At 37.2% G+C, this 27,598-nt stretch overlaps 2 protein-coding genes across 7 annotated transcripts in view; one reads left to right on the top strand and one right to left on the bottom strand.

Annotated features, from left to right (window-relative positions):
* Window positions 1-864: 864 nt before the first annotated feature.
* Window positions 865-16,370, bottom strand: ABCE1 (ATP binding cassette subfamily E member 1). The gene is made up of 18 exons (XM_048071789.2): window positions 16,213-16,370; window positions 11,582-11,749; window positions 10,952-11,037; window positions 10,340-10,437; window positions 9,846-9,963; window positions 7,871-8,008; window positions 7,657-7,726; window positions 6,481-6,577; window positions 5,604-5,693; window positions 5,136-5,257; window positions 4,229-4,450; window positions 3,651-3,710; window positions 3,507-3,565; window positions 3,235-3,345; window positions 2,995-3,137; window positions 2,786-2,908; window positions 1,628-1,739; window positions 865-1,395 (listed from the first exon to the last, which is right to left on the bottom strand). Exons 2-18 carry the CDS (start codon window positions 11,682-11,684, stop codon window positions 1,348-1,350), a joined length of 1,800 nt encoding a protein of 599 aa, XP_047927746.1. The 5' UTR covers window positions 11,685-11,749; window positions 16,213-16,370; the 3' UTR covers window positions 865-1,347.
* A 9-nt stretch (window positions 16,371-16,379) lies between these two features.
* Window positions 16,380-27,598, top strand: part of ANAPC10 (anaphase promoting complex subunit 10) — a 130,963-nt gene continuing 119,744 nt past the window's right edge. For all 6 annotated transcript variants that reach the window (XR_007166118.2, XM_066996718.1, XM_013175058.3 and 3 more), the window contains exons 1-4: window positions 16,380-16,759; window positions 22,078-22,194; window positions 23,571-23,661; window positions 24,393-24,513. Coding sequence is in view for 5 of the 6 variants with exons in the window: in XM_066996718.1 (XP_066852819.1) it covers window positions 22,080-22,194; window positions 23,571-23,661; window positions 24,393-24,513 (327 nt within the window). In the remaining variant the exon portion in view is untranslated. The remainder of the gene's footprint in view (window positions 16,760-22,077; window positions 22,195-23,570; window positions 23,662-24,392; window positions 24,514-27,598) is intronic.

The following is a 27,598-nucleotide window of genomic DNA, read 5'->3' as shown; positions in this document are numbered from 1 at the left end:
AAACTGTTGCAATGACACTACCTGTATATTTTTGTTCTGTTTATATAGCTATTTGTAAACAGCAGGACTACCATCAATCAGCAGTCAGTAGGTAGGCAAGCTCCAAACTCCAGGTCAACAGGATTTCTAGTTCCTGTCCGTAGTGGTAGTGGTAGAGGATGTTTGTTTTTTTTGTAACTGAGACACTTTCCCTTCAGAACAAAGTATTTCAAAAGAGGCAATCGTCAGGTTTTCAGATTGAAAACTAAGCCAGCACTGAGGGCTGTAAGAGTTAAGCTCAGTGGGGTGCTATTCAAAGCCTTAGCAACAAGGTAAGTGTTGTATGCACATAAACTGAAACCTTACCCTGTTCAGCTTCTTAGAACCCCCCCCAAATCTGAGGGACACTGTGCCAACAGATGAGCTACCCTACCCTCTTATATAAGAGGATATATAAAAATTACCATTTTGTCATAAGCTTCATGTGGCTGTATTGTAGAATAGTGCAGGAGGAAGGTTCTGTTGACAGGCCCTCAGTACTTTGAGACCGTTTTACTGCTAAAAAACCTACTTCCCATAGTATACTGTAGAGTTTGTAAATCAAAGCACTGCGAAACAGTCAGCCCTTACCTGCCTTAAACCTGCATAAGTGAAGCTTGAAAGGATTTTAGTCTTTACTTTAACTGATTATTCTCCTGTAACTAGGTCTGAGAAGGTGCACAGGGACAGAAGACTTAAAGGATAGATGTCTGTCTTTATATTGTTAGAGGTAGTTTGTACTCCCTTTTTTGTTTCTTTTTGTAATATGAGAAGGTGTACACGACAAACACACAGACACTGCTGAATTAATGATTGAAGAATTTTTGCATTGTATCACAAAAGAAGTGTAAGTTAAGAGGATATTTATTTATGAAACCCTCATCCAGAGAGATTCAGCATCTTTAAAATTAGAGTATCTTCTGTATCTTGACATTCACGGTAAGTCTCCATATCTTGTACAGAAAACAGCTTCAAGGATTTTCAAAAAGGGGGAAGTCCAGTCAGCACTTGGTACATGAGTAGAATATTGAATTGGAAACCTCCCTTAAATTCTGAAAAAGCTGGAGACTCATTTGCATGATTCAAGATGGTCTATTTTGAATTATAACACTGAAAACAGGACCATGTCACCAAAATATATAAAGTGGCAGTTTTACTCAGCCTAGAATTTATGCACTGCTACTGATCTCAGATGTTACACGCAGCGAGAGACTTTAAGCTCCAGAAGATGAATTGTTCTAAAACCTGATTGAGCCTTCTTATCCACAAGTATTAAATTTCAGTATGCATTTCTATATGCCAGTTACAAAAGATGCTCAGATTCAATATTTAGTCATCCAAGAAAAAGTAGTTTCCACTCTTCTTTTGTTCCACATCCTGGGGAAGAAGAAAAAAGTTACTTAAAATAGTCTTTGACATACTTGAACATAGCTGAACTAAACAATGCCCATCTAAATTCCTTTCTGCTTTCCTTATTACTCTCATTCCTTGTGCTAGTCTCCAGCACAGCAAAAATAGCAGACTGGTCTTCCTTTTGTTTCTTATTTTAAAGCCTTAGCCTATGTTAAACTGTCATGGCTTCCTCACTGTAAAGGTGCTTCTCACTTACCTTGATTGAATTGAGTTTGTTTATTCTTGGTCTGTAGTTGTTAGGGTCTCTTCTGAAAGTGATTTCAAGTTGAGATAAAAACTTATTCATTCCAGCCAAAAGAGTCTGAGGACTGTTAGGAGAGGAGAGTGTTAGAAACAGCATGCACACTTCCCAGATAAATTTTAAGAAGTTCTATACTTGTACAGGCAGGTATGCCTGTAGTTTAGAGAGAGCTTTGATTTCAATCCTGAGCTCACTCAGTTCTGTAAGCTGGTATTTGACATACCAGCATGTGCTACATTTTCAGTTAAATGATGTCTCAAACAAGAAGTTTATAACTATCATCTTTCAGCAGGATCCCAGCATGTCACTACAAGTCTTCAGGCTGCTACCTTTGCTGCCTTTTCACTTAATATACACACTTCTGTGTTGGCACATGTTACTTGCATGAAAGGAAAAAAATGAAGTTGCACCAATAGTGAGGTGTAACAAATCGTAATATATGGTGCTGAGTAGTAGTAGTTATGTGATTCGCTTTTGTTTCCTAATTCAAACAAATATATTCCTATGAGGAATGCCATCAGAAACAGACTGGCACCTATGAAGACCCCTGTGTTTACTTCATCTAGCTCATATTAAGTACTTGATAATTACACTGGTCTAGAAGTCTGGTTTCTAATAGGGCTACTCCTCAAACTTTCCATAGTTTACATGGAATTATTTACAGGAACAAAAAGTAAAGAAGTCCAAGAAGGACACCTTTATACTTTACAATATAATGCACGCTGTCCGTGGTTTTTCTGTGTTGCTGTTAAGACTTGCACTTCACATACTATTTGCATACGTGCCAGAAAGAGCCTTAGTTCACTACTTTAACACGTCTGGAAGTTATTTTCCATAAGCATACTCAGGTTACAGTCAGCCATTTTTTCATTCTTCTCAAGTGATGCCCCTGACTTCTCTTCCTCTGACTGCAATTTAATTGCTGTGCTGTTGCTTAAGGCTGGTATAAGGCAGGAGCTGGTCTAGCTTTTTCTGCTTTAATTGACTTTAATTGCAGTGTAAGTTTCCATAGGCAGAGATACTTCACCTCAGTTTTGTTAATGCTTCTGATAAACAATTTATTTCTGTTTTGTCATCTTATATATTGCTTACTAACGCGAACAAGTCCCTTACCTGTTTGCAACTGTGTTCTTGGAGGGAACACCATCAAAAACAATCACACGATCAGCAAGATACGTAGCCATGATAAAGTCATGTTCTACCACAAAAGCTGTTTTTTTAGCATGGAGAATGAAACTGAAAGAAAATTGAGATACCTGAATGTAGATTGACTGCAAAGCTACTGTAAAATTCAAGTATTTTCCCTACTATGTATACTTTACCGTTTCATGACTCTAGCAGCCATTAGACGTTGTTCAGAGTCCAAATATGCTGACGGTTCATCGATTAGGTAGACATCTGCAGGTTTACCAAGACAAAGAGCTAACGCAACACGCTGCAACTCACCACCAGACAACGTCTGAACCTAGTAAGAGGAGGAGAGAAGAGTGAGCCACATTTCTTTTTTGATGCTCAAGTGGTACCTGAATTAAAAGTTACGTGTTGTCTCAGGCCATTAATACCTCCTGGTCAATGATGTTTTCTATTTGAAGTGGTTTCATTACATCAGTTACAAACTGGGGGTGCGTATAGGCATCTCTTATCTTCTCATGCAGCAGCTGACGGACACTTCCCTATCAAAATAAAAATTTTGCCACTTAGTTTTATATGTCCCACTATAAGAAAATAAGAACAAAACCCTCTTAACTCTATTCTAGGCATGAAGAAATTCTGTGTACTAACAACATGCTTTTTGCAGCAAACACAGTACTTAACAAATAAGGCTTAAACATACTGTAGATTTAGGACTGATCTTCTGTGGCTTGTAGCTGACATTTAGAATTGGGACCTCACCTATAAAAGAGAGAAAATTTATAATGAAAACAGGAGTCTTTACAGTATCTTCAAAATAGATTTCAACTGATCTATTAAGTACTACCTCCTTCATCAGGTGTAAGTCTTCCTGCAAGCATTCGGATAAACGTAGTTTTGCCAGTTCCTAAAATAAAATGCAAGTTACATATATTTAAGACACTTTTAATAACTTAGACTTATAGCAATTAAGTCAGTGATACAACAAAATACTTAGTGAAGAACACATTTAAAAATTAGAGAGAATTCCTCTGTTTACTTCAAGCAATTAGTAGTTGCTATTTCTTGCTTTTTTGAAATCGAAGATACCTAATGCTATAATAGTCTAGACTTGCAGCTAAGCTCACTAGGTCAATCATCATCGTCCTGCCACCTGGAGTTCTTAAAATGGGATAACAAATCAAGAGAATTGCATCATTAACATTCATTAGCTTCAAGCTCCCACTGCATATAGAGGAAGCTCATGGCATAGACACCTTCACTAGGAAATAAGCACTTCAACTGGACTTAAAACCAGTAATTTAGAAGCCTGGCTCCCAGAAAGTAGAAAGTCTTCAGGAACGTATTTGGGGCTGTAAGAACCAGAAAGTCTTCAGGAACGTATTTGGGGCTGTAAGAACCACTTCCAACACGAATTCTACTTACCATTTTCCCCTAGCATCACCATAATTTCAGAATCTGTGAATTCTCCAGCTACAATGGATAGTTCAAATTCTCCCATCTTTTTTTTCATTCCTGGATATTTGTACATACACATCTTTTTAACCTCTTCTTCATTAGCTGTCTCAGCCACTTTAAATACCAGAGATGCATCTCGAAACCTTAGATTTTCCGTTGGGACGTAGCCATCTAAGAAAATGTTTATGCCTATGAAGGGAGAAAAGAAGATCATTAAAAATGCCTACAACAAAAGCAAGACGGAAGGGATTTTAGGTCTTGGCCGTAAATTCCAGGCAGATATGGAGAAGGTTGGATTTTAAATGGTTATGTTAAAAGAAGCAAGAAACATCTTGTTTAAAGTGTGGAAATGATGCAAATTCAATGAACGATCTAACCAAAAATACAAAAAGGCTCTAGGTTCTCTTCCTAAAAGCCTGTAATGAGTACTGTGCGTGTAAGGTTTAAAGGAACTACTGCTTCTGGACCTGTTATCACGAAAACATTTATTGCTAAATCTCAGTGCAAGATGGGTGGTCAATTCAGTTCAACACTACCTACCTCTGCACTGTGCAAACTGTCTCTTGCCCTTTCTTTACTATTTATAGGGTCTTTTGTGTAACTCCAGTCTACAAAAATACCTGAAAGTATCAAAATCATGTCCACAGCAAGTGACAAAGGGCCTTTTATAATTAAGGCTTTTGGAGTGAGTTATAATGTTTGGTTCATAAAAAATGAAATTTCTGCACAGAATAAAAAAGTAATTTTTTCGTTACCAAAATACTATGTAACAGGAAAAACATATATTCACATAATAGACTACCAGTATTTTGATACCTTTTTCTTCTACAATTTTTTTTGGTACGTTTAAAGAGCAAAATATGGCAAAAATTACCTTCTCTTACGCTGAAAGGCATAGTAACAACACCATAAGCACTTGGCACACCATACAGGCAGCAGATAAAGTCAGAGAGATAATCTAACACACTTAGATCGTGCTCTACGACAATAATGTACCTGAAAAATAGTCAGAGATTTTTGTTTTTACTTCAACACTGAACTTCTAAACAAGTTTATTCAAACACTAACTTCTTTCTTAGTGTAGTCTTGCAGACACACAAGCTATCAACACAATTTTCACATACATACTACATAATATACCCCAATGCTGAAATAGTAACTACAGAACCAGATTTCCAAAATGTGCAGAAGAAGATTCTACCGACTTAGAATATTTTAAACATCTATTCATGTACTATACTGAGAAATTAGCATTTACAGGGAGATAGACTGACTTTTTCTTTACTCTGCAACAACTCACCTACTACTACAGTCTAGCAAAACATTTTAAATTTATATTTACCTGTCAGGGTTTATTAGGGATCGAATAGTAATGGCAGCTTTCAAGCGCTGCTTGACATCTAGGTAGCTCGAAGGTTCATCAAACATGAAGCTAACCCAAAAAGAAAGAGTGAGACTTAGAGAATGTAAGCTTCAACATATTCAAATCTAACACTAACATTTCAACCAATAAACAAACAAAAATAAAAACTTGTTTTCATACTGAGAGAGAAGAAACAAGTATTATATACTGACACTTGCCTTGAATCTCTGATGACTGTAACATGAGATTGTTAAACACGCCAAATTAAGCCTTAGCTCCCCAAAAATTCTGGAAAAGTTATCACGTGCTATATGGAGTCACCAATCAGCTCTCTGTACTCATGCACTCTGTTCTGACTCATCTTAAATTTAAGTGAAAAGTGCAAATCCATGGACCTATGAGACTGGAAGAAGGATATTCTCCACCCCCACATCAAATCAAAACAACAAACAAAAAAAAGACAGAAAACTTAAGTCTTCCGCTCTTGCTTTCTTGATCCAAGGATGGACCAGACTTTTTTTAAATTTCCTGGTCACGATACATGTGAAGAATCTTATTTTTGTCTATTACTTATTCAAAAAGGATTACAGTGAGGTACACTGTCAAATAGCTACCTCTGAAATCAGACATTTCTGTTCAGATGAATTAAAGTACAGAAACAAAACAAACACATTATATATGGAAGAAATATAGATCCAAGCTGCTGAGTTAGTATGTAAAAGCTAATAAAATTATTTTCTTTTTGTTCAAACATTTCAAACAAAAGTATTATTTTTAACAATAAATGTAAATTAGAGGACCATACTATGAGACAGGTTATTAGAAGCAACGTGTAACAGAAGTAAATCAAACATACATATCAGCCTTCTGAATGCAAACAACCGCACAAGCAAATCTCTGAAGTTCTCCTCCTGAAAGGTCCTCAACATTTCTTTCTTTCAGATGGGTTAGGTCTGCAAATAAGAGGCTAGTTTTAGATATGTTATACCCAACACAACAATTCATATGTTTATTACCTATGGACATATGTATAATCACAGCAGACATCCTACACAGAGGAAAAAAAAGAAAAGTTAAATATACATTTAGTTTATAAGAAATCCTAATGCTGTTCTTAAGAGTCACAACAAGTTATGGCTTCTCTGCAGCACTAGCTAATTAAGGCTACTTCCTATCATTCAAGAAGGATTACATTCCTATTTGCTTTTCCACAATACGTTTAGTGATGACTTCTGTCCCTAAAAAGAAACTATACCAATTTTTAAATCATTTCTTGTTAGACTTTATTAAAAAGTTTTAATTTTCAGGAAAATCAAATCCTCCAAGCATTATACCAAATGGCTGAAGCCAGTATTTTCTGGTCAGCTTTATGAGCAAGAAATGTCAAGAATGTGACAATTTCACTAAGTAGTTAAGCTTGGCTCACAGACCATACTCTTGCTGGCACAACATATCGCAACGTTTACTACTCAGCTCTACCAAAAAGAACCCTATTGGTAATTTTGCAACACCTGAATTTAGGTAACAATTCAAAACATCTACAAAAATTATCTGGACTATGCAGATGTTCTCATTAATTACTTGATTCTCAGAAGTGAGTATTACTCCCATTGTAACTAACTATATACAGCTTTTTTGAAGAGTTTTTTTTTTGTGCTTGGATAATACTTCCTATATGCAATGGTTCTCACCACAGGATACCATAATTTTTCTCAAGTTGTAAAGCAAGCAAGAACAGCAGATGGTAACTGGATTTTTTCCAGATTTAAATATTACCATGAAAGAGAAACTGCATTTGATTGATCAACCAGCACATGTCAGTTAGTTTGTCACTAGAAAGCATTACTGGCATTGGTTCAGATAATACATATAGCAAGCCCTAGTCTTTATTCCAAAGCATCTTTGCATATTTGTTATTTATTTTTAAAGTTGGTACAATTTAAACCAACCATTATATTAGCAGTAACTTTTTTTTTTCAGTAAATACCAATTTCTCACATACTCTGCAGTTTGACCTTACAAAATTACTTACCAAGCTGCTGACATACAACAGTTTGTGTCTTAGTTTCATCCTTTCTATCCAGAATTGATCCCACTGTTCCCTAAAAGAAAAGCAATACAGAAAACCCAACAACATTTCAAACAGCAGTGGATTTTTCACATTAAAATAAATAAAAATCTTGAAATACAAAAGAATCATTACAGGAGAAGCCCCCAGTTTTCCTTTAGCTAATGAAATTACTTACCTTTGCAGCTTTAGGGATCTGGTCCACGTACTGAGGTTTAATGATAGCTTTTAGGTCATCTTCCAGGATCTTGGTGAAATAATTTTGTAATTCAGATCCTCGGAAATAAGTCAGAATTTCTTGCCAGTCAGGTGGATCCTGTGACAAAATTAAAGCCTATGTTTACTTATACCATTTTACATACATTAAAAATGTTTAATATTACAATTCCAACCAACACAGCAAATAGAATGTGCTTGCAAGATTAAAAAAAGCCTGGATAAAAGCTAGTTACTAGACGGCTGTTACAAAGTTTCCATTAAGAACAAAATAAACTAATTAGAAATGGAGGTCAAAAGCTAGGACTTTTTTTTTTTCTTTCTTCAGATGTGCTGCCACTAGCTCTTCCAAGAAAAAGCATCTTAAATTTGCACCTACGAGGTAAAAAAAAACCTGTAAGACAAACTACCTCTCAGGGAAAAAAGATGTTATGGATTTGTGTAGCTGGATATTAGCTATCTGACCCAGCTAATAAAAAGGAAAAGGGCTGGACTGATACAATCAACTTCCACAAAAGATGCAAAAAAAAATAAATGGTTGTCTTCTCTGCTTCCAGCCAACGTTTCCAAGGAAACCAAGAGACCAAATAACGAAAAATTACAAGAAACCCATCTTGATTAACAAAAACAAAACAAACCTGTTCAGAGCAATCACCGGGGGGGGGGGGGGGGGGGGGGGGGGACACAAAAAAACCACAACACAACCTAACCTGTAGAGTGTCATTTTGCACAGCATTACTACTTTGAATAGTGCTAAATTATTTTGATGGTTAACAGTACACAAACGGAGTGATACAGCTGCCGCATTTTCAAACCAAGCAAATACAAAGAGGCAATGCTTCCTAAGTTTTGGAGCAGAAGCAACATGTAACACTTGATTCATACCACATGCTTCTGTGGTCATAATGATTTGGCTCTTCACAGGGAAGTCTGATTTTGGGAGCAATTCCATAAAGTACATTGAAAGAATGAAAAGTTTTGCTATTTCTGCAGTACTACCATCTGAAACAAGAAGTCCACAAAATAAAATAAACCAAACTTGAATGAGAATGGAAAATATAGTTGGAAAATAATGATTTCTTTGCAGTTTTAAGTGACAGCCATGAAATGGATAATTCATTAAAATGATAATCTTTCAGATGAAAAAAGGCTCAACACACACCACAAGGTTATGTGAGGGTAAGAAGGTGATAACTGAAAGACTACCTGATAAGAAGAGTCACAATAGTGATTATTTACGTCTTTTCTGTAATAATATTCACTCTTTGGAGTAGTTTCTTTTGTAGATAAACAAATTTGTAAATTATTTTGCTTGCTTGCTGTACAGTTTGACACCATTGATATGTCTAAGTATTTAACAAGATAAACTAACAGTTTTCAGAACAGTGTTAAAGTCTACAGCGGGAAACATCATCAACAACTTATGACAACCACACACTTCCATAAATCATCTTAAAAAAAAAATCAAAGATATAAAAAAGGCCAACAGATCAAAATGATACATGGTGCTCATAGACACTAGAACCGTTCAGACTTAGTGGGAACTCCAAAACCTAAATCCCTTGGTGGGAAAGAAGTAAATTATGTAAACTGGGGGGAAGGGGAAGGGCTGGGGAAGGAAGTTGATTACATTTTAAAGACTGGTATTAAAAAAACAAAAACCTTGTAATTGCAAGATCAAAATGTGTTTCTGATAATCATCTTCATTGAGTTATAATTACTACCATTATCTTTCTTGAAAGATACAGAGAATTTGGAGAAAAAGCCTCTTAAAACCATCCTTCTATTGTTTCAGGGTAGAGTAGGTCTTTGGCTGTTACGAGGTAAAGTGCCACTATCCTTGCAAATTCTACCACATTAATAATTATGAAAACTCAGTGAAAACGTATAACCACAGCTATCTATAATGGCAATTTTATTTTATTGCTGATACATACATCATATTTTCCAAGATTTGGCTTCTGTTTTCCTGCTAGGATTTTCAAGGCAGTTGATTTTCCAATACCATTGGTTCCAACCAATCCCAGTACTTCCCCTGGACGAGGGATAGGCAACCTGTATGCAACATTGATAACTTCAGATTATATTGATTTAATGCCATCAGACACCAAGATTTAGTGGTAAAGTAAAAATCACAACCTGTTTTCAGACTTGCTGATTATTCGAGCCTACTTTGTTAACCTAACAATACATGATTCAGAAAAAAATTAGAACATGATGGTTTTTAACTAGTAGGAACACTCATTCTATAAAATGAGTACTAAAATTCAGTTTCATGATGGTCCATTTAAGTAAGAAAAATTGTCATTAACATTTAAAAACGAAGCTACTGAGCCAATAATCATGAACAACCGGATATGAACATCTAGCTTAGCTTAACATAAGCTTGAAAATTTTTGTGCCTTTTACACTGGTCTGGAAAATAAAATACCTGTGAAGTTTGAAGGCATTGGCACAGTATCTGTGTGTTGTTTCTTTCTCCAGGTTGCTAGGTAAGTTAACAATTGACAAGGCTCCAAAAGGACATTTCTGTAATTGAAACAAATATATATATTACTAAAGCACACAATTTATTAACAAAATTCTCTTATTTCCTGTACTGCACTTAGCTGTGCACTTAAGAGTTCTTTTATAAATATTTACCAAAACATTATTTCACTGCCATTTACTTAGTCAACTCCAAAGAAGTTCCATACCACACTTTTCAAATTGAGTACTTAGCAATTTAGACTGCAAGTCATACAGCATATATGCTAGATCTCTGAAAACATCCTTCTGCTGTTAGATCTCTATTGCCACGGTACCAACCAACCCCTCCTCCTGCCCCAAAGCAAAGCATTCCAAGACAAAGCTACAAACAAAATATACAGCCCACATCCCCAGCCCAATCAGTTCAGTAATCGGACCCAGTATTTTATATAAACAGTAACAGTTAACAAGGTCTGATTATTCTCAAAGTTACTTTATGAAATTACCATGTACATTGCTAAACATAACAGCATGATGAAGAAATGTTATCACTTCAAACAAAACAGCCTTTTACCTTGATGCAAATACCACAACCAATACAAAGTGTTTCTGAGATCCATGCTATTTTGCTCTGTGATGTGACTTCTATGCAAAGTTTTCCTGGTGATAAAGAATAAGATGAACTTTAGAAAGTTTTGAATGAATCACGTTTCTTGCTAGTACTACCGAATTCCACAGAAGAACACGTAACCAATTCATAGGAATAAATTCTTTACTATGGGGGTGGTGAGGCACTGGAACAGGTTGCCTCACCTTGATGTGTCCAAAGCCAGGTTGGATGGGACTTTGAGCAACCTGGTCTGGTGGGAGGTGTCGCTGCCCATGGTGGGGGGCTGGAACTGAGTGATCTTTAAGGTCCCTTCCAAACCAAACCCTTCTGTGATTCAATGATTCTATGAATAGTCACTGAAGCTGACTGTAATAGTCACGAATAGCCAGTGACAATCTGAAAAGTGGCATTACTGCTACCAATTGTTCATGCTTTCAATGATATTCAACTTCTAAAGTCTTCATAAAAAGAAAGCATGAATGACAAACAAAAAAATAGTTAGTTATATAAAAAACCAGTAGCCTCTTCCAGCTGAACATTACTTTGAACTTCTCCAAATGCTTAAATACTTGGTGGTTAAATTACATCTCTTACCCATTCGAACCACAGGACAACTCTTTTTGCATTCTTGACGGCATTTCTTTGGCTTACACTTGTCATGGTTGACAATAGCAATTCTTGTTAATTTGTCTGCCATGATGCGCAGTTTAAGGTTACACACATACACCAATTATGAGAAGGAGTGGTGGGAGTCTTCCAGATCTTAAGGAAAAACAAAAACCAGATAGGACGTAATTACTGACAGCACAGGAAATATCTTAAGTTACTTATCTGAAGTTATTACTAGTAGAGTTCAGAGACAAAAAAAAAAGCAAGATTACTGTTTTTCCCCTCCTTTCAAACACGATGGCAAACAGGACAAATAGACTCAGATCCAAGTGCTGAGGGTACTGCTGTACAAAAAACTGCACAATCTTTAACATTGGCTTTCAATTCCATTCCTTTCTCTCCACTGCAAAATAAAATCATGATTATATCTGAGTATGTTTGTTTCCAAGAAAAGCATGCCATAGTAAGAAGGGTTGATCTTGATTCTGTGCAATACATATTAGAGGTTCAAAGATGTAATGTCAGGGAGTCCTGAAATACTTCCAGTTTTCACACAATCTGCACACGGACTTGCTTCCAAGAAAAGGATTTTAACATTTCTGATCAAAAAGTATCTTCTATTGGATGTCTAGTTCATCTTCACCCACCAAACTAAAGCTTTACAGGTTACTTAACTACATATGGCTATTATATGAAGAAAGGCTGTGACTTCAATACCCTAAAAGAAGCAACAGGTGTATGGCACATTTATTACATTAAACCCCAGCCCCTTCCCTAAATCCACTTGTGAACTTTAGCTAGAAGGAATCCTGCAGATATTACTAATATGAAAGAAAGAAAGAGACCAGCACCTAACACGGACCAAAGGTCAGAAGTGAGGATGTTACTGGATTTTTAAATCAATTATTACCATGATGAATATTTTCAGTACTTCCTTTTAAAAGTGGTGGTCTTATTCCTCTTCTCAATTTCCCAAGTACTTTTAAATTAATGCCTGAAGATATTCTGTCAGATATAAATGAATGCAATCCAAGTCATGCCTCCAAATTTATCGTGGCAGTTTCTACTTATAATATTTCTATTTTTTCTTGAATCCATAACCTTTTACAAAAAGACAAAAAGTCTCAATAACATCATTGATGTTATTAAAACTGACTGAACATTATAAAGTCACTTTTTAAAAATGTTTTAATCTCATATCATTAGACCACATTGACAAAATAGGGCCGAGTAAGCAGTGTGGTTGTATCCAGGCCAGTAAGACATAGAAACTGACCAACTCCATAGTCCACTGGTTGGTGCATTCATTGTAGACATGGAGCAATGGGTTTGCAATTCTCACTTTAATACATTTTTCTAACAATTGCAAACAAGAAACTCAATAATAAGATCTGTAAGGATGCTTGACTCAGGGTAATTTTCTAGAAGACGGAAATAATGGATTTTGACAGCGTTTCCAATACGGCAAAAACACGTTCTTCAGAAATACATCCTACTGCCTTTCACAGGAGCCCTCTGTGTTTGCAGCACACAGAGTACCTGGAGGTGAATCGCTCGCTCCCTTTGGTTTCCCAGAGAAAGTGCCTAGCAAGCCCTTTCTGCAGAACAGCTTGTGGCTGAGGACCTCGAGCAGACGCAGACTGTAACATCATCTGGGCAGGACCTTCCCTGCTAGTCATCTTGGCTCTAGCTAGCATTCAGGCTATTTCTATGGGTTCCAAAAGGAAGCTCTAGCAGACAAAGCTGCTGTACCCTACCCAATCTCCCAAACTTCAGTAGAGGCTAGTGCCTGAGCAACACAGATAGCAGACCAGACAGCCTCACTTCTCCACCACCCTTCCCATCTGGTGCTTGGCTTAAAGCAACACAGGAGGAAAATGGGGTCGGTCACTCTTAAAGACCAAGCCAAACATGGCTTGAAACAATTTGGTTTTGCCACCTACTTCAACAAGCTTTGCAGCCAATCTCAGTGGCCTAAACAGACAAGTTTTCACTGCCACCCATTGCTGAATCAGACCTTGGTTCCTAAGTAATAGAACAGCCTAGGGATTTCTTTTCTTGTAGCTGATTTATATGGGAAAATAACCGTATCTGTGATGAAGATTTTGGATGGTCTAACAGTCAAAGATGTAAGCGTAGCAAGCATTCAAAGAGACAGAACTACAGAACCAGCATGGAGGTGTGGGATCATGCATTGCTGCTTCCATCTACACGATGAAGTGTCAGTTTATCCATAACTCTCCAGTGGTCTTAAACCATTTTCAAAAAGCTAACTTTGTGATATCTGTCACTTCTGCAATATTTCCAGGACTGTCCTGATGTCTACGATGATAATTGTCCACAAGAGAAAAAGAAAATTCATAGAATTGCCAATTTAGAGCAAATTAAACAAGCGTCCAAAAGCAGACTGAGCTCAAGCTACAGTATTTATACACAGTTACTTTAGTGGCACTTTATATAACACACCAAATATGATTGTCTGATTTCATGGTGCAGACAGCAGACCTCTCAAAAGACAGGTGAGCAACACGAGCAAGATGTATATGCTCCAATACAAAACAGCAGTAATGGCTAGGTACAGTCAGCAGAAGGAACTGGTATTCAGAAGCATTAATATAGTTCATACCTGTATTTCTGCTTTCCAAATCAAGAAGCACGACAGACCAAGTCAGGAAACCATTAATTTGTTGCTAACTACAGAGCGATACATTATTTTGGATCAGTGAATTCTAATGGAGTGAACAACGGGTAATCTTTCTAGAACAATGGACCAGAGACACAGGTGAAAGGATGAGAGGAAGAGTAACAACTGCTAACAACAAAAGTTTTAAACGCTTTGCCAGCATCATTTACCGAAGCCAAAAGCTGCCTAGTAAGTCCAATTATGATAATTATACAACCACTAAGTCATGTCTAAGACACAAAAGAAGACCACTCTATCCTGCCACAAAAAGCAACAGAAATTTCGTCTACAGGTTGTACATTAAACGTACTTGCCTTAAGAAACACCAATATTTATTTCTTCTCTCAAAGGCATTAGAGTTTATATGAAAATTTATTGAACCAAGTCAATAACGACAGAAGGATTTGCAATTGCTTTGAATCACTCAGAATTAAGCATACAAACATTAACAAAAATTGTAAATGAAGACTGAAAAGCCACAGATGATTCAATTAAATGTGGTGAAGGAGAGCTGTGTTCAGAATTGAGTCACGCTTCAGTTACTTTGCAGAAAGAAATAATTTACTTTTTATTAAACTACACTGCACCTGATGTAAACTAAATACAGCAGAAAGAAATGAGGATGAGTAGCATCCTCCAAAAATCATTCATCTCAAGAATTCTCTCTCAATCGATTGGTAATGGGACTACACATAGTGACTCCACAACAAGAACAAAAAAAGATAGAATATCCAAAGGAAATTTAAATGAAACACAAAAAGAAAACAGACTTTCAAGCTGCATAGAGGAGATCAGTAAATTTATAAGCGTCAAAGCAGAAACAGTAGTATGTGGCACTGGTACAAACAAGATTTACTAGGAAATTAAGAACCAGTCTATGCTTGAGTTTTTGACATTTGTTTTAGAAACTGAAATGATGTTGTACAAGAGCTTTAAACAAGCCCCAAATCTAATGACTGTATTTAACTCGTATTGCTCATGAGGCACAACAAGAGTATGAAAATAAATGCAATGTTAACATGAAAAGCATATGCTCAAATACACTGACGCAGCATTACGCGTGGGTGTGTTCAGCTAGTACTGAATAGCATTAGCTATCATTCAATCTTTAATATTTTCTTTTAACGTGAAATGAAACGCCTGAGAATATGCCAATAAACTGGAAACGAACCACATGAAAATTACAGCAGGATTTGGTTTTTGGACCTGGGAAACCACAGTGGAGAAACCGAAGTTAGAACTCGCAGACAGTCACAGAAAGCTGCAGGCGAAATAACGACGTGCGTTCCAGTGAGAGAACGCTACCGTGGCCCTACAGAAAAGCCCTACCTGGTGTACCTGTTTTTTTTTTTTTTTTTGGGGGGGGGGGGGGGTTGTTATTCATTTATTAACACACACCTCGTGAAAACGGCCTCACCCCACTACCTTGCCAGCCCTTAAAGAAGTCTCAATCTCTTCACCACACGTTACCTTTCTGAAAATAGTGTAAAACACGCCTTCCTCCTTTAGCAGGGAAAACCTCCCCAGGAAAAAAATAAAAATAAAGAAGCCCCCGAATCCCTTCTCTCCCCTCGAGGACTCCCGGCCGTCGGGACGCGATAAGCCCGCACAGAGGCCTCTCCGTCCACGCAGGCAGCTCCTACAGCCTCCGGTTTTGCTCTGCTGCCACACGGCAGAGGACGGCTGCCAAAACACAACCCCCAGCCGCCAGCAAGGAGCCGTCAGGCTCCGTGCGAAGTCCGCCCGTGCCCGTGCCGGGGTCTCGGCTCCCTCAGGAGGCGGCCGGGCCGCGGCGGCGCCGCTCGCTGCCACGGGGGGGGGGATGGACGAGGCCCGGCTGCCACAACGGCTCCTCCGCTTCCCCTCGCCCCCCATCACAGCACCGGTGTCCCCCCTCGCCGTGTCCCCGCGCCCCCCCCCCGGGGCCGCTTACCGAGGCTGGGGGCCGTGAGGCGCCCCCGGTGCCGGGGCAGGGCGGCCGACCGCAACGTGCTCCGCTGCCGCCCGGCCAAGATGGCCGCCGCCCCCGCAGGGCGGGGCCTGCGCCGCGCAGCGCCGGGGAGACGGGCTCACCGTAGAGGATGCTGACGTCATCTGCGGGGGACGGAGCGGCGCGGGGCGCGAGGGGGCTCCGCTCTCTCTCCCCTAACCGCTGGCGGGCGGCGAGCCGAGCCCTGCCGAACCCAGCCGAGCCCTTCCGAACCCTGCCGAACCTTGCCGAACCCCGCCGAGCCCCTAGTTCAAACCGAGCTCGCGCGCCGCGCCGGACTCCGCGCGTGCGTGGCCGTTGAACGGTCACAGGGGCGGCGGAGGAGGAGCCCGGAGGGAGCCCGCGGAGCGGCTCCGCGCCCCGCCGCTCCTTTCAGCGCCCCCCTCAGCCCTTCCTCCTCCTCCTCCTCCTCGGTCCCTAGGCTGTCCCTGGGGCTGGCGGCTTCTCGTTGACCGCCCGTGTGCTGCACGGAGAAGGGAGCCCCGAGGAGGTGAGTTGAGCGTGGCACCGCGGTCCGGGGATGCGGTAATTAATTAAAAACGGAAGCCCCCCTTTAAAAAAAAAAAAAAAGCCGGGGGGGAGGGCTGCCAGGGGTGCTGGGGTTAGAGCAGCTGGGCTTGTCAAACTGCATCCGTCCTCAGCTTGCTGTGCAATTAAACACGGCGAGTAATCAATATCAACACTTAAGACCTAATAGTGCTGGAAGCTTGCATTTCTGTAAAAGTGTATTTTAAATATACCTTCACAAATATTTTCTTTTTTTTGAATAATTAGGGGTGTGTATACATACAAATATTAAAAACTGCTAATATAGTTCTTGATGTGTGACTGCTCGTATTGTTTTCAGTAATATATATACTTACGGTCCTTACACTGGAAGGTTTAAGCTGTTACCTCAGAGAGACTTAAAGCAATGTAACACAGGCAGAGTAAAAGTAATAGGTGTTCAAAATGGTGTTGAGACAATAAGAGATCAAATGTACTGGAGAGCTGCTTGTTGCTGAAACAGGTTGCTTTTGAGCATTTGCTATCATTATTAAATACTAAATTAATAATTAAACGTTCAATATTGTTATTTAATCTTTCATCTGAATAGAAATAGTAAGCATGGTAAGAGTTTGGCTTCTGATTATATCTTGAGATCTTTGCAGCCCTTTGTTGTTTTAAGGCCTTTACAAAGAAAATGAGAGCAGCGAAAAGAGCTTGTGAGGTAAAAAATGGGTAGAACAAGCATAAAAGTCTTGCAATCTAAGGTATGAAATCCCTTTCCGTTAGAGCAAATAATAAAAACAGATTTTAATTCATGTGTGTTGCAAAAAGTCTGGAGTAGTGCTGCCTTTGTTCAGTTTTGAAGTAAAAGTTGTAGTCAGACACTTTCTGCAACTGTATGTAACAGTACCATGGGAATGCAGTCAGAATAATAAAAAAAAAGGGCAAACTAGGTGAGAGGGTCAGTGAAAGCTGATAAAAATCATCCTAGTGCACATAGGGCATTAGCTGAAGTGTTTTCTGAATTGTAGTAGGTTATTTTAAGCATTTGTGCAAATTGAGCGTACCTCTGAGGCCTGGAAAAGTTAAAACCTAGGATTTTATTTTATTTTTCAAGAGTGGGAACAGATGATGTGAAGAAGTCAGAGATCAGTGAACCTAGTTTTTATCCCCTGGAAGATTATGGGGAGGTGGCTTGGGAGAAGACTGTCAGTAAATAGAAGACAATTAAAAACCACGTGTGAACAGAAAATGGCCTACTTTGGTTTATTAACGATCTGGACCAAACTTCTAATGAGGATGGAATCAAAGTGATTTTTCTTGAGTTTTACAGGATTTCTGCCATTGTCTGGGTTGATGTTAAAAACAAGTACTGAAATGTGGTCAAAATAATTTATGTGAGATCTGTGTATAGCTGATTGAAAAACTGAATTCGAAGCTGACTTTAGATAATTCACTGTTAGGAATGTTATGAACTCCTGGGGAGTTCTGTTTTGAATGTGTTTTTTTTTTTTTTTAATGACAAACACAACACAGGTACATTGACAAGTTAGAAAGATTACAAGCAAGATGATCAAAATCAGTGTAATTAATCTCAGGAGAGATGAGAACTGAGGGAGGAACTGAACACAGGGACAAAATGTCAAAGGCAGGAATGGAAAAGCTATTACTGAATAGCAAACAGTATCCCCCAAAGTGTCTGAATGCTGTATTGTGTAGTAAATTAAATATTAACAATATGATGTTATTTGAGTAAGAACCTTTGTTAAAATGGTATGCCATTGTTTTTTAACCATAGTATGTAGATCTTTTAGACCCAGCAAAAATATTTGGTTTGCAACACCTCATTTTTGAAGAAAACTGAGTGGCATAGGCACTCTTCTAGAAAGGAAACTAAGTAAATTTGATTTAAAAAAAAAAAAAGTCGCTACATAAGCGTTAGTGATAAACTAGCCTTTGAGTTCTCTGTAAAACAAGAGAAGAAATCATGCTTGTTTTTAAGAAGATAAGATATGGGTTGGAAGTTAAAGCGAAACTGTGTTTGCAAGGAGATAAAGTACTGAAGCTGGCTCTCTGTGAGAGGAATGTGAATGGCTGGACAGATGTCTGATGGTTATAGTCTGGTCTCTCAAAGATCCTTACAGGTGTGCATTTTAAGTCTTTGTGCCCTAACATAGTGGAACTAGAAATTTTACTTTGAGAAGACTGCTTGGCAATCTGCAAAATTTTCACTGAGCTTGGGTATGAACAGAAAGGGTCAAAACGTGTCCTTCTCTGTCTCCTCTTCAGTGTGATGCAAGGGAGTGTATGATTTGTGAAAGGTTTGCTTTCAGGTGTGTATCTTTTAAGTGTCTTACACTGTTATAATGAGAACAACTTATCTGTTTTGATTATGAATGGTAGAATGCTTGAACCATCTAAATCCACTTTGTTGTGTTCATAAACCATATATTTGTTAAATTGGGTTTAATGGTTGCTATTTCATGGGGAGGTCATCCAGGAAAGAGCTAACTTTTCTAAGGAAGATGCTGAAGGATAAAGATTTCAGGGTGGTGGTGGTGGTGGTAAGAAGCTCAGCTTTCTTGTTTTAATTAAAGGAAGCATACTTTGCTACTGGAGAGTAGCAAAATGAAAGTGTGACATTGATTATGTCATTGAGTCATTAATATGTTCACGTTGCAATTAAAGAAACAGCAAGCCTACTAATGATCATTTAGAATAACTGGATCGGAAAATTGAAGATGTTTCCAGCCAATGCTTCTATAGATGTGAGATGTCTTTCCATTTTTAGTACATACTGAGGAGAAAGGCTTCTAGACAGGCTGCTTATTTTCTCCAGAGCTTGGGGGGAAAAAAAACCACCATTGTGTTCTTCTCATTCCATTGTCTTCTCAGTCTAAGATTCTTTTTTTTAATTGGGTGACTTAATTCAGATGCAAGTGTGGGTTTATTTTTAATAGTAACTATTTGTGTCTTTCCCAAAATAAGGAATTTGTACTTCTAGTAAAATGTCAAAAAGTGTTTTTTGAGTGAGTTGGCTTGTTACTGTATTATTTTCCCTTGTACTTCTATCACCTTTCTTGCTTTTAAAATCCTTTTTAGTAGGAAGCTTCAGCAAAGCTATCTAGAATGTATCGTTACGAAGCTGGTTAAACAGCTTCAGTCATGAAAAACTGACTAGATTAGTCCAACTCATTAGTTCACACGCTGAAGGTTTTCAGTCTTTCATTATCACTTGTCTGTGATCTGTGACTGATTTGTCAGTGATTCTCACTGTCCGTTTCAGATCCCCAGCATGTACGCCTCAAAACTCTGAACCAAGGCAATACAAAGTTGTTTAGGACGTCTGTGTGCCTTAAAGCTTGTAAGAAATCTCAGCGTGTTGTTCATTCAGGGATTCTGAATACTTTGGACAAATAGGTGATTTGAGTTTTAAAGTTCATGAGTCTAGGAAAATAGTCTCCTCAATGATTAATAACTTGAGTTTTGGTTATTGGGACAAAAATGTTTGTTTTTCAGATAACCCCGAACCAAGTGTTAAGTAACTTTTTCCAAGACAGTTTTAAATTCTCAAAAGATTAGAATACTTGTAATACTGTATTTGATTGAAGTTGCTATCAGTAAATATAAAGCAAAGTTGTCCTAAGTAGCAACTAGAGTAAATTATTTTCTGCTATGGTCTATGACCTGTTCGACACATGAAAACCCATTGGATTTGCAGTGTAGCCAATTCATCAGAGCACAGCTACATTTTAAAGACTCAATAAACATCTAAGTTTTTTTTTTAAAAAGGATAACACAATACTTAAATACAATGAGGAGCAAAGATTTGTGTTAGTGTCTAGCTAGTGGCTAAATGGTTTGTCCATTTCATTTTTTCTTAATATCATTTAGCTTTTGAACACAAACTTTGTAGGAAAATTTTGTGATGTTTTTAGAATTAGTAGATCTGTAAATTATACGAGTATATACAGGATATTTGGGATTGGGTTGGCTGTGTAGCATTCTACTCATTTTTTCCAAGATGATGGTATTTGAGCAAGGCTTTTTGTTTGTGGTCCTCTGCAATAGTTGCTGTCGTCAGTGCTAAGATTTTACTACATATGTAATTGTTTCTTAGTTTTTTTTAATGGTGGTCAGGACTGCAATCTTGTATCTGAATGAGTCATAAACAAAAAAACTGGAAGTCATTCTCAACTCTGCAAAATTAAACATTAGGCAAAGGCCAATAGAAAATCTTTGGTGCAGACAAATATATACTACAGAATTCAGATTTCTGGTGTTCAACAAAGTTTTCAGCTGCAGAAATATTCTTATACTGGAAAATATTGTTTTTGTCTATGGCTTGTATTGCTTCTGTAGTGGGTAAGGTCTGGATTCTGTGGATGCCAAACTAGTTCAGTATCTCATTCCCTGTGTAGGAGGGGTACTGGAAGTCTTTTTTTTTGCGATTTAGCAGAGCATAATATGCTGTCATGCATGTAATCAAAGGATTAGAAGTCAAGTCTAATTCCTTGACTCTTGAGTGCTTTACATTTAGTCTTAGGCTTTTAATTCCTTGCATGGAATTTGTTTCTTTGGAATCCCTTTTTTGGGGGGGAGGGGGGGGGGTTGGGGAAAGGAAGCCTTTAAAGCTATTTTCTAGGCAGTAGTAAGGTCCTCTACATGATATGAAGAACAACAACATTTAGTATATATGGCAGTAGGCCAGGTGTGAGACTGGATGATTACTTGAGCAGTATAAGTCACAGGTTAGTGATTCCAGATGAACTTGTGAAGTTAAGGAAATGGACCGTGGATACAATGCAATAACCAGTCTCTTCCAAATAAAGGGCTAAATGATTTATTCAAATTTTCCTTTCCTATTTTTACGAAGCATCTCAAGGAAGACTGGTTCGCTCTAGCCTCTGAACTTGGAGAATAGGAAAACTCTTATGTGTGCTAGGGCAGAAAATGAAATTTTAGTGCTAGCCTTTAAATCAACAGGGTCTGTTTCCATTTTTCTTCGAAACAAAAACTTCCTAAAACCCCCAAAATGAAAGAATAATTAATTCTGTATTTGTGTAAAGAATGATACAAGTAATGTAACTTAAGAATGTTTCCAGTGTACATCCTACTTTTAGACAGACAATTTTTTGCATTTTTTGCACCTCATATTTATAAGATTTAAGTATAGAATCTATGATAGTTTATAGAATATATGGTTTATACAAGTTTGAGGTCAAAGAATTAAAGCTTCTATATGAACAAATACAACCCTTTAGTTTTCCCATCAGCCTTAAAATATGTCAACTAACTTGTTTGCTTGTTTTTTATTAGAAATGACTACCCCAAACAAGACACCACCTGGTGCTGATCCAAAGCAATTGGAGAGGACTGGTACTGTTAGAGAAATAGGATCACAAGCAGTTTGGTCACTTTCGTCTTGTAAACCAGGTAGAATCACAATGTATGATTCTATGTAAATTATTCTGAGAAAATATAATGTGTTATGTTTTGATGAGAAGTCATACATGCAGAGTGTAGCAGTAGAACTGCTGTAATGTAAATTGTTAGGAGGGTGTCACTACAAAAAATTTCTGCCTAGTTTGTTTGATGCAATTTGAAAGAGTTATAACTACATTAGAAATCCTAAAATGAAGAAATGTCACATTAGCAAAACAGAGCTTTTGCTGATTTTAAACTAAATTGTTTTTTACTTGTTCAGTGAACAAACTGAACTGTGTAAGCACTGTGTAATTATTTCTGTAGTTTGGCATTCTGACCAAGTAAGTATCTTTTGATTTTAAGTCAGACAAACAATCCATGCAGTTAGCCAACCTAAATATTTCATCCAGACTTTGTGTAGCTCTCTAAAATCCTGCAAGTAAAATGAAGCCATTGTAAATGTTGCTGAGATATCATTAGTGATAGTTTACACCTGCTCAAAATATCTGCAAATCTGTTCTTTTCATTTGAAGCGGTTGAGCTGCTATTTCAGAAACATCTGTTGAGTGTTGATCTGATACCTAGCTGCAGCCTAGTGTCAGTGATCACTTTATACTGCAACATTGCACTCAGGCTGGTCTGATGTCCTGGTGTCTCTTATTTGAAGAAAAACATCATATGGCTCCGTCACTTCAAACAGAACAAAGATTTCTTATTGAAGATAAAACCGCCTCTGTTAAATTAAAACTGCAGCTTTTGAGGGCAGTCATTAATGATGTGATTAGTAGAAGGGTAGGTAATGAGGGAATGGAAAAATAAATATTCAGAGTTGTTTCTTTAAATGTGACAGCTTTTATGAATATTGGTTTTGGCAACTATTGCTTGTTCTAGCTACTAACTTCAAAAATATTCCAAGAAATGGCTTGTAAAAAAAAAAGTTATATTTGCTAAAATTTTGTAATAATTGAATGATCTGTTATTGGTAGTTGGGTATTGGTTGGACCAGATGATCTTGAAGGTCTTTTCCAACCTTAATGAGTCTGATTTTCATTTAGTTCATTAGTTCAATTATAGAATAGGTAGAAATCGTAAAGTATTGTTCTTGCAATTATGAATTATTTCTTACCATTTGGAATTCCAGGATGTGTTGAATGGTAACAAACACCCCCCAGATATCAATAGGAGATAGAACATAAAAACACTGTAGCACTGAGTTTTTATTGACAGATTCCCATTTTAGTTCTGTCACAAGTACAATTTGAATATTTAGAAATATTTCCTTATGTTATAGTTTAAAATGTGTTTTAGTTTGTAAAAGCTGTAAAAGTCTGTGATTACATCACAGATAAAGAATATTCAAGACTATTGCCTTTTCTTTTTCTTAGGATTTGGAGTGGATCAGTTAAGAGATGATAATCTAGAAACTTACTGGCAGTCAGATGGATCACAGCCTCATTTGGTGAACATCCAGTTTAGGTATTAAAAATTACTCTGTATGGGTTAGAATGTTTCACTTAACTTCGTGTTGATGACTATTCACCAAGACTGGAACTTGGGAAGTGCATGGACTCCTGGACTAGTACTGTGTTACCTTAGAGTGTTTATGAAAAAAAGTTTTTTTGAAATTGTTATGGCTACTGAATCCCTAAATGAGTAACAAAAAGGAATCTTTAATTGTAGAACAGTTGTAGCAGTTTCACATTTACCTACATCAGGTGACATTTGAATCTTGACTTTTTCTGTCATAGACTGTAATTCGAAGGGTAGATGACTGCATTTAAAGTAGTTCTGTATTTAGCAACTGATTGTCTGAGAAACCTTTTCCTGTTTTATTCTGCTGTGATTGACAAGACTGGCTTTTTGAGTCACCTCGAGGATTCTTTTGGTATAGTAGTAGAGCCCATATTTGATAAGCGAAGCATGTGTTTCATCACATATAAGTGCTTATTTGGCATTTTGATCTTTTGTTGTAGTTCTTGGTATAATGCAAGTTCAGAAGACAGGTGAAGGATAACAGTGAAAATCTATTATGTGTGCGTTATCTAATATGTGGAAAAAAATCTGATTTAACAACAAGGTTCTTATAAATCAGTAGGCACACTTTTGTATTAAGTTTTAAAACATTCACATTTTATTATAAAATAACAACAAACTCTTCCTAAATGTTTTTCTTTGGGATGCTTACATTGTTGCTTTTCTTCTTGCAGGAGAAAAACAACAGTGAAAACGTTATGTATTTATGCGGACTACAAATCTGATGAAAGTTACACTCCAAGCAAAATCTCTGTCAGAGTAGGAAATAACTTTCATAATCTCCAGGAAATCCGGGTAGGTCAATGGTATTTCACTCTCTAAGTAGTCCTCTCTACTTAGGACGTTTGATGCGTGAAATGTTTTTGGAGGTGAGATGGCATTGTTCTTGGAGGAAATACCTGGGTTGATTTTGGTGTTTGCTTTTATTTTCTTATTTTGTAAAATTGCTAGGTTGGTGTCTGTTTTTGTCAGGCATGATTACCAACATGGTTATAACAGGGTTCATATGTAGATCCAGTAATGGAATAAAGAGTGGGATTTTGCAGAATAGGGTTCTTTAGAATTACTGTCTGAAAAGCCTATGCTTGGAACAAAACAACAAAAGGGAGACTCAGCTTCTAAATACTTGCAATTTTAGACTTTAAAGGCGGGGGGGAGCATGAATTCAAATTCTTTTCATGAATTTAGAAGTATGGACTTTAGTTATGGCTCTAGATGATGTGTAAGTATCTTTGGAGTCAGTCTGGAGTTAGATTTCATTTCTGGGAGGCTGCATTTATTCTCATTAACTAGTAATGTCTGTTTCAGAGCTCATTTTGAGGCCCTGGCAAAAAGAAATTGCAGGGCAATTCCTCATCATCAGTTATGCCAAGTTTTCTTTGTATTCTATTAGGTAAAGAATCTTTATGTAAGTGAGAATCTGTTACATATTTCCTGATAGCTGACTCTAGCTACTGTTGATGGTGGGGCTAGGTAAATTGCAATGTTAACTCTTCCAAAATAATATATAAAGCAAACAATTCCCAATTTAAATTGAAAGCTTAACTACAATTAAAGAGTTCTATATTACAATTAGATATGTACATAAATGATGTTTTACTTTTGAGTATTGTTTTTGATCTTTCTCACCGCTTTCTTATAGCGGGCAGTCACTAAGATATACAAATTTTGGGAAGTGTACAATATTTTTGTCTTAACAGTAAGATGCAAAATCCAATTTCTACTAAGTAGGTGTGGTATTTGATGCTATAATATTTTATTCATTAACGTTCTTTTATTTACAAGAGATAATAGTCAACAGTGTTTTTCCATGATGATGCTTCTAGCTAGAAGAAAATTTCTTTGAAGGAAAAACTAAGATCAGATACGAGTTGCTTTAACTGTTTAGTTTTATTTGTATACTAGCCTTTTGTAAATAGTAAAAGCAGATTTCAAATAATTCATTATCTTTATGGGAGTTTGCCTCATAAACTAATCAGGTTACTCACGAGCAAGTATCTTTTGATAACTTTGAGTTATGGTAACCTCATGTTTTGTCCTCCTCATCTCTGGAGTTCAGCTGCTACTGGCAGCTGTTGTGAAGGTTTAGCGTACCTCTCTTATATGGCAGGTATTACAATAACAGAAGGATCAGCAATAAGTAGAAAAAGGAGGTGTTAAATAGTGGTCTGAATTTGGACTTCTCTGCTTTTTGTTTTCCTTCTTGTTTTTCTGTGTTTGAAGTCCCTACAAGAACAGCTTGTAAGTAGAAGGCTGTAGATGCGGTGGGGAAAGAAAGCTTAACGTGCCTTCACTATGTTGGCAGTCTATTTCCTTTCTCAGATTTGTGCTGTTCTTTCAAGTTTTGGGTAATTATGCTTTTATCCTAAATCTTAAATGGAAGAGCATTGCACTCTTTTGAAGTGTTCTTCTGATATAAAATGACACTACTTGAAGTGTCTTTCATCAACTGCATATTCTGTCTTTTCATCTTAATTACATCGTCATCGTAGCTGTTTGGGAGTTTGACTATGTCTAACAGTGAAAACAGTATTTTTCTCTGTAGTCTATAGGTCTGTTTTGTGAGTGTCCACTAGATGTCATGGTTGTCCTTAATTATCAGTTTCTGATTTTTTTGCTTGTAGTCTACTCTTCCAATAATTAAATGTCTTTTTATAAAAATGTTTATTGCAGCATTCTGTGTGTAGCCTCAATGACATAGGTTTCTTATAAAGTGGTGAACTTCCACTTTTGGGGGTATATGTGTTAAAAACCTATATAAACAATAAAACGTATTTGTAGAAGTATTTTGAACTTGTGCTGTTCATTATGAACATATTAGTCTTCTGCAATTTCTCAGGAAATATTTCTTCATCTTTTTCTCACTGAACACAGAATTCTGTAAATGATGCATTTGGTTAAAAAACCAAACTTGTACATGAAATGTTTTGTAGGTCTTATACTATATTAATGGGGCTGTAGTATGTTTCATGAGAGCAGTAATTGTTATGCATACCACGTGCTCATATGCTTTTTTACATTAAAACTGAAAAGAATATGTGGTCAAGCTTCTTACTAATGAGGTGCAATACTTTTGATGCTGTAAAATACTAAAGACTGATTCTCTGGCCACTCTAACATTAAATATTGCTATCAGTTTTCAGATTTTCTAACGTGCTTGATATTCAGAGTGTATTTCTAATTTTTTATTCAATGTAGAAACTTTTTCTTCAGCTTTTCTGACACATTAAAGCAGGGTGAACCATTATGAGCTCTTCACAGAAATCTACTTAATTACACAATGATTCCATTGGCTTCAGGAATGAGTGACAGGGTTGGAAGTCCAACTAAATCATTTTATATTTTTCATGAATGCTTGCCCAACTCATAGTGTCTAAAGAAAGTCCTATGATGCCTCCATGTTTTCTTTTCCAAATGGTCTACTTTTTGAAACAATGCCATGTGCTGTTAGGCTAGGTTTAATCAATAATATAACAGTAGCTTGAGTTTGTGTTTTAGTATGTAAGAATGTCCTTCTTTGGAACCTAAAATGAAATTATTTTCTCAATAAAGAGAAACAAGTTATTTGTAGCCCATTCTATAGGTGAGAACAATCCTTGTGATCTGGCAGTATTATACCTTTGTTCGGCTGGAGGTACTGCAGTTGAGATGGGTGTACAGTAAGCCTTCTCTGACTTAAAGTGCCTTTTTATCATAACTGTCAAGTTTGGAGAGCAAATATTTTCTCGTTTCCCATTTTAAGAGTTCTGCAGTGTAATGGTGCAAGTAGTTTGTATGGACAAGATAGAGGTATTTTTTAAACAGACTTCAGTATGTGAGATAAGTCGTCATACTTTTTCACCATATGAAAATAACCTGCTGTAAAGCAAGTGAATGAAAA

Source organism: Anser cygnoides, chromosome 4 (assembly GCF_040182565.1).
Source record: "Anser cygnoides isolate HZ-2024a breed goose chromosome 4, Taihu_goose_T2T_genome, whole genome shotgun sequence".
NCBI lineage: Eukaryota > Metazoa > Chordata > Aves > Anseriformes > Anatidae > Anser > Anser cygnoides.
The sequence above is the reverse complement of the archived record's forward strand: the minus strand, read 5'-3'. Positions and strand labels throughout refer to the sequence as shown.

Coding starts and splice junctions, on each gene's coding strand:
- ABCE1 (XM_048071789.2), bottom strand. CDS start 11,684: ATGGCAGACAAATTAACAAGAATTGCTATTGTCAACCATGACAAGTGT. Junction 6,578..7,656: donor TGTTGTATGTCAGCAGCTTG/GTAAGTAATTTT, acceptor TCTTATTTGCAG/ACCTAACCCATCTGAAAGAA. Junction 4,451..5,135: donor GCCTTTCAGCGTAAGAGAAG/GTAATTTTTGCC, acceptor CTCCCTTCATAG/GCATAAACATTTTCTTAGAT.